Below are 15115 nucleotides of genomic sequence, written 5' to 3' on the forward strand. Positions count from 1 at the left end.
ATAAGATTGAACTTTTGCACCTGCTGAGTGCTTTCAGTTTTGCAAAAATCCAAATATCCAGCAGCATCCACAAAAAGTATCTACGTGTTCGCAAGTGTTTACTCCCGCGAAATTGTATAGTATTCTAGTTGGCAAGTGCGACCAAGCAAAAAATCCGCTTCGCACGGATTTTACGAATTTTCGGCAAGTTCGCGAGAGTTCGCGGATTGCGAATTTACCGAAAATCCGCAAAATCCGCGAGCGGAACGGATTTTACGCCCATGCTTATTTATGGCTTTTGAATTAAATTTACATATTCATAAGTGAGTTAGGAGAATTTTCCCAGCACGTTTATAAATAGCCATATCTAAACTTTAGGCTACATCTGATTTGATTTATGTAAAATTGCAATTTACATATTTTACTTCTAATTTTCCATTTAATATATATTAAAATGAAGTTGTCATTTATTAATCATATAAAAGCATAGTACTCTATTAAAGCACTTGTTTTTTCATCCATTCTAAGTGTATGGTTCATGCTATAGTATTTGTAATTTGTATTGCAAAAGACTAATAAAGAATTATAACACAAACAAATAAAGGGCTCCTGAAGTGGGTGCACAATGAGTGCTGCAGGTCCACTAGTAGCATTTACCCTACAGACCCTGGGAACATATGGTACCATATAATAGGGAATTACAAGTAAATTAAATGTGCCATTCAAGTGTAGGCCAATTTTACCAAGTTTTAGGGAGAGAGCTCACACACTTTAGCACTGGTTAGTTCATAGCCCTAAAGCCAACAAAAACGAATTTGGAATTTAGAAGAACAGTAGGGGTGAAGGGAAAAAGTGCAAGGGATACCAACCAAGCGGTTCAGGTCTAAAAACAGCTTTTATCTCTTCACAGATCCTACATTTTTGTATTTCCCTGCTCCATCTTTCTAGGACTTCCTCATTTATCCACAACTTCTTATCTCTCCAAACCACAGTCATCTCCAACCAACCCTCATCACTTTCCACCGCACTATCATCTCTCCCTTGGTTTGGTCTCTTCATCTTTCATTAATTCCTTCATTTTTCCCCAAACCAGATTTTCCTCAGAACCATGATATCTAATTGCTTCTTCAGAATCTCTTCACAGCCTCAGCATATCTCCATCGCCCCAGCACCATCTTTTAAATATTATCCAGCATCTATTTGCATCCCCATATCTCTTGCCTTTGTGTGTTCTAAGCATTGTTCACAATAATACAATAATTAAAATGATTTCCTTTGTATTTCTTGGTATGTTTGTTGTCATGCCCGAAATGTGTAGCTGGTGATATTTGTTTAGGTTATCTGTTTATATATTTATGTAATGCTGTCCCACATGATGTTTGCATTGACATATTGGCCTGCCATGGTGTGGGCTTCTCCTACGCCAAACACATATGTGTTTTATCTATTGTTTGTGAACTGTCTTTTACCAACGCACTGTCTTCCTTCTATCAGGCAAACTATATTTTAACAGGTCAGAGTTAACATGTTGGTCCACTACAGTGAAGGCTTCCTCCATGCTGACTTATCATAATGACACTGTTTTCTGCTTTGTGCCAGCGAAGTAGGGATCTGTGCGCTTTCTGGGTTTTTTAGGGGGGATCTTGAGCACCCAGTTACCTCAAAAATATTTTCGAGTTAGTGCAATCTGGATGGCATCAGATATCGGAATCACAAAGAGGCACTTCTTGCACTGTTTTTCTGAGCTTTGCTGTCAGCAAAACATGCGCTAATTCGAGGTAATGTATGCCCTTAATACAACAAAAAGGAATGCATATATATCTTCTGCACCCGTGTAGAAAACCGGAACATGAAAGGTCTCCTGGGGGTATATTTATCAAACTTTCACGTAAAGCAAGCCACCTTGATGTGCTGTGTGAAAGGGCAGAAAGGCGCCGTATTTAAAATTATATAGTACATTAAATTCCTGCAGCATATTTGGCTGCCAAGCACCAATGCAGGCACCTTTGCAAAACAATTCTGAGAGGCATTTTCCTCTGAGGGAAAAATTAGGTGAAATTAAGATATTCCTCCTCGTTACCCCCCTCCACTGGCCACCCAAGGGAGGCATAGCATTTTGATGCATTCCCAGTTCTACCACTATTGTTAAATCTGGGAATATGCCAAAATCCATAGGTGGATGCGTGGGAATACCCCCGCTACACCCAAAAGCACCTTCCTGGGGCAGAGTAATGCCATGCAGGGCCACACAAGGCCTTGCGAGGCGTGATAAATCTGAGTCTGTTGTTGCGTTGCCCTTGCGCCCCCTTGCGTGGCACAAGGGCGAAGCCATATAATGACAAATATGCCCCATGGTATTTTGTGTTTTCTTTACAGCTTTTTATCTGAACCCTGTCATATATTCACAAACTCCGATCATCACAACCATCACAACCAATTCTAGTATGAATCGTTCTGCTCATGATCTTTTTCACATGACAATGTCTCTCCTTAATGAATTCTGTCTTTTAAACATTATTTTTCTGGGATTTTTAACATTGACAAACATATGCTGAGATGGTTCGTGCCCAATAGAAGCAACACTTTGCATTATATGTCGAAAACAGCTGCACAAAATTTCCCTAAACCAAGAAAGATCAGGAAATTACCTTAAAAGTTTCGGTAATTTTGTACAGTGCTTTTGGATTTATGCACTGATACATTTTTAAACGGAAAAACTCAAATCATTTGCAAGGGTAACTGTTAGACTTGGCATCTTTTGGTGTGTTTCCCCTATCTTTTTGTTTTCTGACCTCCCGGTTTTGACTCTGTTTTTGCTGGTTTAGTGTCTCTGCCCACTTGCTCACTGCTGTTCAGTGTTAAAGTGCAAGTGCTCCTGTTGTAAATTGTTGTTATGGATTGGTGATTCCATGATTGGTTATTTGATTTACTAGCCAGTCCCTAGTACAGTGCACTGGTTGTGCCCAAGACCTGTAAATGAAATGCTGCTAGTGGGCTTGCAGCACTAGTTGTGCCACCCACACAAGCAACCCTTCAAAGGTAACTCAGACCTGCCACCGCGGTGTCTGTGTGCAGTCTAGTACTTCCATGTCGACTTGGCAAGTGCGCCCATTTGCCAGCACCTACCCTTCCCTTTTTGTACATGTAGGCGCAAGGTTTCCCTGTAGGCAGGGTGAAGTGTATGTGAAAGGTAGAACATGCCCTGATGTTTGTGGCAAGTCCTGATAGTGAAATACTGCCAATATCGTTTTTCATTACTGAAAGGCTATCTGGCCCATAGGAGCAGCATGGGAGGTAATTTATAGCATCTTATAAATATAACTTCCCATTGGGACCAGATAGGAAAATAAAGTTTGGTATGCCTGAACTCAGAATCTAAAGTTGCATCTTTTAGTAAAGGTGATTTTTACATTCTGTCTTTGAAAATACCACTTTTAGAAAGTAGGTATTTTCTTGCTTAGCCATTCTGCGTGCCTCTGCTAGGATGTGGATTGACTGTCTGGTTTTGGAGTGACAGAGGCTGGGTATGTGCAGCAGCTCCAGAGAGTCTGATGAGTCAGGGCTGGGCTGAATAGACCTGGACTGCATTTAGAGTAGTGGGAGGAGATTTCCTTGCACCGGAGTGGGCCTTGTCTGCCTTCCACAATGCTGTCTCCACCCCCTGCCATGAAGCTGGGCCAGAAAGGACAGAACTGGTTTGGACTAAGCACAGACACTCTCTGCCTGAGAGGACGATGTCGCTATTTGCACCCTGACCTGCCAGCACTGCGACGAGTGCCGCATCACTTCGCACCACAGCCCTGGTCTCAGGGACGCCGCTGGACAACCGTCACAGAACCGCTGCCTAAACCACGACCTGAGGGCACTACACGTCACACCGCTGCACTTTGCGCCACAGCCCAGACAACTGCAGATGCCGGAGCTCCCGACTACATTAGGGAGGAGTTTGATCTGCAATGCTTGTAACTTCAAGAGCCCGATGACTCTTGCACTGACCTCTGGAACCGATGCCTGTGGACGCCAGCCTTTCAGGGCTCATGGAGAGGTTGCTGATGCCCTGCATTTCTAAAGGTACTGTTTTGCGGGTCTTCTCAACACCTTTGCTGGCCCACGACAACCCAATCAGACAGAACTGTTTGCATTTGTTGCTCACAATTCTGTGATAGCCCCAGACGGCGCTATGGACTTCCAGGGACTATTTTTCAAGTCTATTTTGATTACTGAAGATTTCTAAATGCTGTATTGTGCATTTGTATCATTTTGGTCTTGTTTTAGGTATATAAAGTATTGGATATTTTTCTAAAACTGGTGTGGTGTCACTTTGTAGTGTTTTAACTATATAACTGTTGGTTATGTGCAAATGCTTTACACACTGCCTCTAAGATAAGCGTGACTAGCTTGCTCCAAGCTACCAAGGGAGTGAACAGGGGTTATTTTAGGAATGCAACTCCATTATCCTGACTAGAAGGAAGGGTCCCTACTTGGACAAAGGTGCAAACCCTTGCCAACTAGAGGCCACTATTTCTAATAGTAACATGTTATGGGACCCTCACGTGCCTTTTGATCTGTTTGAGCAATCTGCATCAAAGATGTAATGCTCAGATTTAGTGTAATGAATGTTGTTTAACTTAAGTTTGATGTAAATTACTCAACGAAGACTGGTTAATAAGGATGCAAACTATAAAACTTTAACTGTCCTTCTCTGAACATCAGTAATATGGCACTAAAGAAAACAGATACCCAATGGCATAATTACATTATGTTAGGTTATGTTATTCACATACTTAGGCTCTCATTGCCAGGTTATCATTGAAGCTCAAACTGATAGTTATGGTAACTGTAGGGATTCATAATTCCTGGATTCTAATTAATTGCACTATTCTGATCTATTACTTATGAAATTGGGAATTACGTCCAAAAATCAGTGTTTCTGTACTGTTTTCTCTGGGGGCTTCCTGAATTCTAGTTACATTCTCTGGGGTTCATTCTGCCATGTTTGATGTGGAGAATACAGCCCAAAAAAGATCAGAGGTAATTTACTTACAATAATACTGCATTCGTCCCTACAATTTGGGGAGGAACTCTTATTTCCACCTAAATCTGGATTTGAAGTACCTATTTTGGTACAGTAAAAGAAATCTACATTTGCAGCAGGGAATAAAAAAAGGTACTGTAGGGACAAGGGGACTCAAAATAGGTTTAAACTAAATAGTTGGCAGGGCACATATTCATGGAGGATAGTATACTCTACTTTTGTATAAAGTGAATGCCTGAAAGAAACAACATTCAGACCCGCAAACGAGAATGACATTGTACCTTACCGTAATTTCTCCAACAAAGCATTTCTTAACTATAATGATTCATCAAAGCGCATTAGTCAATGGATGGCATATTACCCTTTGGTGGTGGTGCGGGGAAGGGGGCATAGTTGGAACATTGCTGAATTGAAGTGTGGCCTACCTGCTAAGCGTTTTGGTGTTGTGACTAGTGTTTTGATCTCTTAGGTCATTGTCCCTCAGTGTGTGATGGCAGGAAGATGAGTGAGGAATAGAATGTATGTAGTATATATTAAATAATTATTGTACATGAATGATTGAGTCTTTTTTGAATTCACCCATGAGCAAGAGGGGGCAGCCCACAGAATGCACTGGATACAGGAAGTCATGGCAAGTGCTGTTTATGTTCCCTTGTCCAGACAGGTAAGTGACCATGGTAAATGATCTCAGTCCCTCTCTCTCCAGGAGGCAACAAATAGTACATGAGAAATACAGCCATAGAAATCCTTGTTCGCGCTAGCTGGGACAAATAGGAGTGCCCCGTTAGGTAATCAGGATAGAAGTTCAATAGGAGTTACCCAGGAACAACAGAGGGGAAGTCTATAGAAAGCACGAGTTACTGTCTTAAACCCTCTACCCAGGAGTGATAGAGGAGTGATCCACGTGAGTGAGCAGACTGAAGACTGGAAGAGGAACTGCTCCATAGGGTCGACTGAGGAGTGACGGGCGACCGAACACAGACATGCTCTGAATATAATCAAGTACAATAAAATGGAATAAATAGTGACTGGTCAATAGAAGCTACAGAGGAGTGACTACATTTGCAAACCACAGGCATGCATTTGTTATAGTGTAGTGTAGCAGGGGTCGCTGTATTTTTCATCCACTATATAGCTACCACTACAGCTAGGTAAGTAGAAGTGGACATAGGTGTAGTAAATGTATACTTAACTTGATGATGTAGTGGTAGGTGACACAGTGGGCATGATATTTTTGTAGGTCAATATTGTTCACTTCAATAAAGTGTAATACAACCAGTACTCAAGGACCTAGATTGTAGTCAAACAGTGGGTGGGGGGCATAAACAAAACTACTAGACAAGTGAGACAAATAAATGTGCCATCTTACACATGAAAGGAGGCTATGGTTGAATGTCCAGTTCATGCATCTAAAATTCACTCCTGAGGACTCTATCAGTGAGTGACGGATACATAAGTCAAGGAATACCTTGGTGTCAAAATAGTGGGTCTCTGATGTCCACACAGATGAGGAAGGGGAATGAAGCAAAGATTGAAACAGATACCTAAGTAGAGCATGTGTAGGATCCACCCAGAAGCAATTAAGGGGGAATACAAGGACATTTGTAGACACCTTTGTAGGGCCCATGGTTTACTGCCCTGGAGGGACGAACATTCAATTCACAGACACCACAGTGTCAGTGAGACTCAGGAAAATTATGGATGAAATGTTTTTTGATTCATGAGTGAGTGAGGAGGCAGGGGAGTAGTAATGGAGTGGAAGGAATGCATTTGGATTAATGAGTGCACGAGGTGGCAGGGGAGAAATATAATGAGAAGATAAGGGGATAAAGAGGGCAGATTTTCTGTGTCAGGTAGGGCCTTTCTGTCTTTCACTTGTATGACCTTGATGGATTTTCTGAGATGAGAGGGTAGCTAAAGGAAGGGAGTTGTAGGCAGCACATAATGTCACTCAGCCAGCCTTTCACATGATGCAGTAAGCCAATGAGATCCAGTAAGATTCATGACATCCATCAAAAGCACTATGGTTCTATAAGAGTAGCCGTAAGATAATTAACTGTGCTAGATTTCCGAATATCCCTCAAGGATATGTTAGTAGATTGAAAATGTATAAGTGGTGACCATTTTTGAGTAAAATGTGAGACGGAGGAATTCAGGAGTGGTAAGTATTTGGTACACTTTAGAAGCTATATGACCTGAGTGGATAAACAAAGAAATACAAAACTCTATACCAGAGGACTGAGACATAGAAATTGCGGGTAAGCATTAAGAACAGTATTACATAGTAATGTATATTTGGGTAATTCAGACAAAGATAGGTTGTATTTAGTTTGAATCACATCAAATGTGTAAAACATATCAAAATGACAAATGTCAGCAACAAACAAAATACCAGCAGTAATCCATAAGTTCCCGAAAGAAATATGCTTATGATATTGAAGTTTAGGATTGAACCAAAGAGAAACCTTTTTAGTGGAAGACAGAGTGATAGAAAAGCTACTATCAAATGATAAAAGGGCGATTTCAGAATTGGCAATAATGGGGGAGCTTTTACCAAAAGAACTATTTGCCATGGTAAGCAATGCAGTTAACGGATATGGGGCCAAAATATTTTTCTCCAGGATAAGCCATTTAGGTGCATTAGAGGGAGGAATACTATGGAACCATGGGGAACACAAACTGAATTTTTTTTAATCCAACCCCACCTTCACATTTTGGCATTTGTAACATCTAAATATTGATTCATGCAGGTTTATTATTCCAGATGAACTTAGTGAATAGCTTATATCATTTAGCATAGAAAGTGGACAGGAAAAAGAAGGGTAACATAGACAATAAATATAGAATTTGAGGAGTTACAGACATATTAATTGCTTCAATACGTCCCCACCAATTTAGATGAAGAATACACCATCTATCTAGTTTCTCTTTGGTATTAATTAAAATTGAGGAACAATCGGTTTCAACTGTGTCTTAAATTGAATTAGTAAAAGTTATACCTAAATATTTTAGTTTTTTTGGAGACCAAATTAGATCAGTAGTTGCCAATGTTTCTAGACTCCAGACAAATTATTTAAAGGTAAACTTATAGATACTTCAAAATGGTTGGCATTGTAAGTCTGCAACTGGTGACCTATGTAATTTATTATTTAATTGTTCTATTATTCACAAGTTTTTACTAGACATATGGAATATTATATCTCAGATCATTAAGATACAAACAACTTTATTTTCACACTTTAATCCTCAAATCCTCTCTTTTTAAATCTACACTATCCCCTGTGGATTCTAAATTGTTTGACTTTCTTATCTCTACTGCAATCAATCTATTACATGCAATTGGAAAGAAGCTACCTTACTTTCAGTTAATGCATGGTGGGAATGGATTATTTTTCTTAGAGGTGGGCAATGCTGTTTTCCACACTTTCCTAGTGATTCCACTTCTTCTAAATCTAATATGTGGTCAAGTTTGGACTCCTATATCAACACATGTTCTTCAATTTAAAATGCTTCTTTGAATTTTTATTAATCAATCGAATGTAGCCCTTTTTTTGTTTTTGTTTTTTGTGTGCAATATCTTTTTTATATCTACTATGTAGGTATTAATGCTGGTATAGATATTCTTTTCATTATTACTGGATGTCTATATTTCCTATGTTATAATATGCACCTATACCATATTGTTTGGTATTATTCTTTGTATTGTGTTTTTTATATTTATGAAAAGTTCATCTAATAAATCATTTTGAACTTGAAAAAGCACTCCAGTTCTATCAGAGCTAAACCTGCAATAAAGAGAAGTTGAAAAAGGAACAAAATGTTGTCCTCCCATATAGATGCATACAGCTTGGCTTTCTGTTGGTTGAGGTTAGACCCCAGTGCTTCAAAGTCTGTGACGAGGACAATGGACAGCAAGGTAATGTTTTATTATAGCTGAGAAGTGATGTGACTAGTAGACAGAAAAAAGGACACTATGTTCAGGTTTTTATAAACATATACTGGCACATGCATCAAAGCTTTTTGCGATCGCAAACGGTGCGATTTGCAAAAATCGGATGTTTGCAATCACAAAATTAGCTTTTGTGATGCATCAAGGGTCAAGGCCCTCACAATTTGAGAATTCACAATTAATTGCCAGTTCTCAAATTGTGATTGCATTTAAGGAATCGCAAATTTAGATTCCTTAAATGCAATGCATTAAAGTAAAATAAGTAGCGATTTTGCTAATAGGGGGTGCAAATTACCATGAAGTTGAACTTCAGGGTAATTTGCAAAAACTTTGAGATATGCACTAAAGTGCATTTTTCAAAGTTCCATTTTACACACACACATGCCCTTGGGGCATGTGTGTGTGCAAGATGTACTCATATGCAGATTTCAGGGGTGTAACAGGGTGTTTGTTTGTCCAAATGGAGAGTGCAATTTGTGAGTCGCAATTAAGAAATATTTAGAAATCGCTCAAGCACATGCATCAAAGCTTTTTGCAATCGCAAACGGTGCGAGTCGCAAAAATCGGCCATTTGCGATCGCAAAACTAGCTTTTGCGATGCATGAAACAACTTGCCATCTCTCAATATTTGCACAAAAATCTGACAAGACATGGACAATTGAATAATATAGACAGAGGATTTAATGGGGGTACAATGGACAACTCTCGTGATTTCAAGAACAATAATCCTGCAAAGTGTGATAATCTAATGTGTTCGTGTGTCTCTATCATAGAGTCTAGGAGAGCTAGAAATACCGAGGGCATCTGTCGATGTTCATTGTCTACTGTCACACAAATAGTTCATTAATGTAAAGTGAATGCATTATCTTTTCTGTGAAATTGTTCATAATAGGGTTTGGCCATCTTGCAATAAAAAAAACAGAAAAATATTTAATAGTATTTAACATGCACTGGCTTGTGGTAATGTTAATTTTGACGTGAAGTGCAGCACAACAAAACATGGGATGAGGTTACCTTCGAATCCCAGGCTTCACTGAATTGCTATTGGCACAATTGTATTAGAAAATATAATTAAAATCCAGCTCATGTGTCTACCTTCGTAGTACACCGAGTCGGTTTCCTTGAGAACATCCATTGTTTTTTTAATTAGAGACGAGACCTGGCTCCTGATGTCGGCAAGCTGTTGCCACTGTGATTTCATTTGTGGATCTTTTTCCCATTTCTTCAGCGCATGATTGATCCACTCTGCGGAACAAAAATAAAGGTTTTGCTCAACATCACATTTCCTGTGATTACCTCAAGTGCATAACTTGTTAAAAAACATAATAATAATAATAATGATAATAATTATGATAATAATGGTAATATTAATAATCATAATAATAACAATAATAACAACAATCATAATGTTGATGATGATGATGATGATGATGATGATAAGTAGTGCATAGGCCAAAAGTATTACTTAGCAGTTGTGGTGCCATTGGATTCGGTGCTGCCGAATTGAAAAGGCTGCCTTGTCTGGATTACAATTTGTGCCTCTTTCTTCCACCACCCTACACTCCTCGGGCCTTATTTATGAAGGCCTTGTGCCGCCGGTGCGTCACTTTTAAAATGGGAAAAAGTGACGCACCGGTAGCGCAAGGCCTTCATAAATAAGGCCCCTTGTCTCTTTATCTCACTCTTACAGTTCTTTTCTGTCTCCAGTTTCCCACTTTCTCCTCATTTTTCTATCTTTATCGTCCCTCTACTTTTCCGTTTTCTGTATTTTTCTCTTTTCCTTTAGGTCAAAGTCTAATGATTAAAATCTCAGTCGCTGGCAGCCAGCGTTTCCGAATGTAGGGGTTGCAGAATATAAAGGAGGATTAGTCTTGATTCCCCCTCATGCCTCTTTCATCCACCACCATACACTTCCTTGCTCTTTATCTGGATCTTGCTGGTTCTTTTTCATCCCTGCTTTCTTCCTTTGACACCATTTTTCTGACATTCTGCTCCTCCTCCTTTCTCCTTTTCTGCCTTACGCGCTCTTATTCTGGGTAAAAGGCTATTGATGAAAAAGAAGTCCTCTTCCCCTAAAAAGAGTTCAGCTGGCTCCACCTGCAACCACTGACTCGAATTAAGGACTGAAAATAACTGTGGCTATCTCAAATGACTGCGCCGACTAACTTCAACCACGGGTACAAATTAAGGGTACGATTAGGATGGCGGACGGACTTTGTCCACCCGCCATTCTGTCGTAGGAAGGGACCGTCCGCCATAAGGGCGGGGGTCCCGTCTGTGGAATTAGGATGCACCCGCCACAGTGGCGAGTGCATCCCGCATTTTTAACATTGCGGTGCGCGTGCTCAAAGGACCGCCCGCCGCAATGCTAAAAATGCATGTTGTGCGTTTCAAAGCACAACATGACAGGCACCGTGCGGGGCCTGCCATGTTGTACTTTAAAACGCAGGGGGGTACCATAGGTTCCCCCCATGTGCACCCCCACCCCCTACTTCACCCTGGGGGCTCGCAACGGGTCCCCAAAGCAAAGACCGTATGCATTTCCACGGCGGCAATGCCGCCGTGGAAAGGCATAGGACCGCAGGCATCGTAATATGGCTGGTGGTGTCTCGCAGACACCGCCACCATATGTACGCACTTTTTCAGCCGGTCGCAAAGGCGACCAGCAGAAAAGCGGCGGACAGTCTTCCCATCCGCCGCGGACCCCCTAGCCATCCTAATGTGGCGGGGGGTCATTTCAGTGAGGATGGCGGGCGGATTGCCCCCGCCGGGCCGGGGGTGGCTACCGCCAGCCGGCAGGGGCAATCCGCCCGCCATCCTAATTGGCCCCTATATGCGAGTTGCACTTTCTACTAGATCTGGCTTCTTGTATGCTTAGAGGCGTAGCTACAGGGGGTTGTTTGGGGTGTGACAACCTCCAATAAATGCATTCTTGGCCTGCTATGTCCATGTCAGCTTTTTATTGTGAGCCAAGAATAAAGACAGAACAATGATCTTGGCTATAACATTGGAGAGAAAGAGAGAGTGAGAGAGGATATCTTTCTGGGGTCATATTTATCACACATTCACACAACGCAGCATCTCACCCCTTCACTTCACTGTTTTTTTAGTTGGGAAATGTAAGATTCACATCGCCTGAATATCACTGACTAAATTCCACCCCAGTGTATGCTGAGCTGTGCGCTGCAATATTAATGGTCTTATTTAGCCTTTGCAGGCTGTACAGCTAGGTCACTGGAGAGATGTACTCTTTCGACTTGATGAGCTATGACCAGCCAAATTGACTTCTCTGCCTTGCAGTTAGAGAACTGAATGCCTATAGAGGAGAGTGTGGCACTGAAGCTTTGCTGTGTGCAAAATTTCCTAGGCAGTCAAGGGCTTTCAAATAAAATAAACAAGTGAAGGACCCAAGTCAAGGACAATTGAATAGCTGGAAAAACTGATCTAAAATCATCAAATTTTCATAAAAATGAACATATAATTAATACAAAAACAAAGATACCTGCGGTAAATCACTAATAATTGAAACTAAATAACACAATAATAAAAATTTCAAACAAAAAATACATTTAAAAAAACATGGTACAGGATAAAATTATGACAGGAACACCAATCAAGGGGGTGTCCAACCGAATTAACAATGCAATACTCGACGCGCGTTTCGGCGAATTAACGCCTTCTTCAGGAGCCACAACGCAATTTCATTCAAATCAGGGATTAGCTCGGGTCCATATCCTGCACCAGTCAAGTTCTATCTACCGCCACGGACCCTGACACATTATTTTCTATATTGTTTGGATCAACTTTTAACTCGATTAACCTGAACTCGAATATTACAACTCCATTGAGAGATGTTTTAAGCCTTCTTGGTCTGAACGTCGTGATTATCGTTTTCGATACCACCATAGAAGAAGTGCCCAGTCTTAGAGACATCGCTCTTTAGACTCATTCCTATTCGGGCTCTTAACATGAACCTCTACCAGACAACATACCCTATTTAGGATCGCAGGCTACGTGTATTTACATCAGATCCAATTTGGTACATCAAATTTACTTATGAGCATTGCCCGAGCTAATCCCTGATTTTTATGAAATTGCGTTGTGGTTCCTGAAGAAGGCGTTAATTCGCCGAAACGCACGTCGAGTATTGCATTGTTAATTCGGTTGGACACCCCCTTGATTGGTGTTCCTGTCATAATTTTATCCTGTACCATGTTTTTTTAAATGTATTTTTTGTTTGAAATTTTTATTATTGTGTTATTTAGTTTCAATTATTAGTGATTTACCGCAGGTATCTTTGTTTTTGTATTAATTATATGTTCATTTTTATTAAAATTTGATGATTTTAGATCAGTTTTTCCAGCTATTCAATTGTCCTTGACTTGGGTCCTTCACTTGTTTATTTTATTTGAAAGCCCTTGACTGGCTAGGAAATTTTGCACACAGGTTGTTTACCCTGCCCTAGGAGTCTATTATAGCATTACCCAGGGGGTCCTTGTTATTTACACTTTACTGAAGCTTTGCTGTACAGGCAAAATGTTCAACCCCTGCACAGGAACATTTTCAAAACAAAAAGTTATCGAAAACAAACTTCCAAAGCTGGAGTTTCCTTTTGCAAAATTAAGATAAATAATGTGCCATGTATGTTTTTCCCGGATGTATGACGTTATAACGCATACTATTACTCCGCAGACCATTACAACGCGACTTTTACTCCGCATACCGTTACAACGCATAGCGCCTTGGGGCGCTGGATAGTGGTAAGTATAATTTACTATTCTAACTCCAGTCCCCGTGGACCCTAGGGAAGGTGTTGGATAGTAAATTATACTTATTCCCTATCCTAGAGCGCCCCCCAGCGCAATGCGTTGTAATGGTATGCGGAGTAATGGTCGCGTTGTAATGGTAGTGCGGAGTAAAAGATCCGTTGTAACGGGTGTATACCGTTTTTCCCAGTACTTTTGGGTCATTAGTCCTATTTCCATTGGAGGACGACAGGTTTTGGGTTACAGACCTAAACAGGAAAAAATGATGTAGTAACATCCACCTCCAACTAGGAGGATGATCCCGAGTCCATTGATCAATGGCCCACTGCCATTCAGGCTATTGATCAAATGTTTCCACTGGCAGAAACATGGTGGTTCCCCTGACTCTAATGACAGTGCGGGACAGGTTGCTATGACACATGTGCGGCAAAGTACCCTGTCCCCCAAACTCTAAATAAGCCCTTGTGTTGCTGCTACATGGAGTTATTGTATACTAGATTAAAGAAATGGGTGGAATACTTGGGAGTGGAAAAAGGATACGCTTGAGAAGTACTCAGGTGGAAGCACATTTCTTACCACCTTATTAAAGCTCCTCATATGGCAATGACGTCCACTGGTGCCTGCAGCCTGGATCCATGAATGTGCTATACTACTAAAGGAGCTTCATGGCATGCTCTAATATAAAGGAGTGCCCTGAATTAAAGCCAGGAATGTAGGTTGGTTGGTTGGACTAAAGAGGCGCTTTAGGTACGTCTTCCCTTTTGCGTATCACAATCTGATCTAGACTCAGTGTGGGTTCCACTGGGACACCTTAAATGGTTTAAAACTAGAGGTTAGGTTTGTAAGAACAATGAATGATGAAGATCACCTTCTAGAAAACATGAGACAGTGGGAGAACTAACCAGCTGCTAGCCTCAGCTCTGCGACATGTTTCATGCGGTAATGACAGAATAGTAATTTTGTTGCATTGATTGGGGTGTGGATAGGAAGCCACAGATAGCGGACGCGTGAGCTTGCAGCCCTCAATTATCCTGACTGCCATAGGTCCCAGCCTGCGCTCCCTGGCACCAGGTGAGAACCGCTGAAGAGGGGAGAGCCTGGTGGGCCAGGTAAGGCTTTTTTGTGGGGCTGGAGGGCTGCGGCTCACCGATGCAAGAACCGCGGAGAAGGCAATCTGGACCACAAAATGGTGGCCATAATCAGCGTGCTGTAAGCCTGGACCTAGGGCCCTGGTCACCTGGGGGCATGCAAACAGAATACCCGAGCCGCATATGCGTAAAAGACACAAGATCTGTATTCCCCTCCGGGGATCTGGCTGGAGTCGGGTACAAGGAGAAACTGGTGACCGCCGCGAACCCTACGAAGAGCGGAGTATTGATGCCTGAG

General features: G+C 41.2%; 1 protein-coding gene across 1 annotated transcript in view; it reads right to left on the minus strand.

The window, feature by feature from the left end:
- LOC144785417 (UPF0764 protein C16orf89 homolog) overlaps window positions 1-15115 on the minus strand; it is a 714167-nt gene that overhangs the window by 403197 nt on the left and 295855 nt on the right. The window contains exon 2 of the mRNA XM_078664336.1: window positions 10059-10208. Coding sequence (XP_078520462.1) covers window positions 10059-10208 — 150 coding nt within the window. The remainder of the gene's footprint in view (window positions 1-10058; window positions 10209-15115) is intronic.

Source organism: Lissotriton helveticus, chromosome 10 (assembly GCF_964261635.1).
Source record: "Lissotriton helveticus chromosome 10, aLisHel1.1, whole genome shotgun sequence".
NCBI lineage: Eukaryota > Metazoa > Chordata > Amphibia > Caudata > Salamandridae > Lissotriton > Lissotriton helveticus.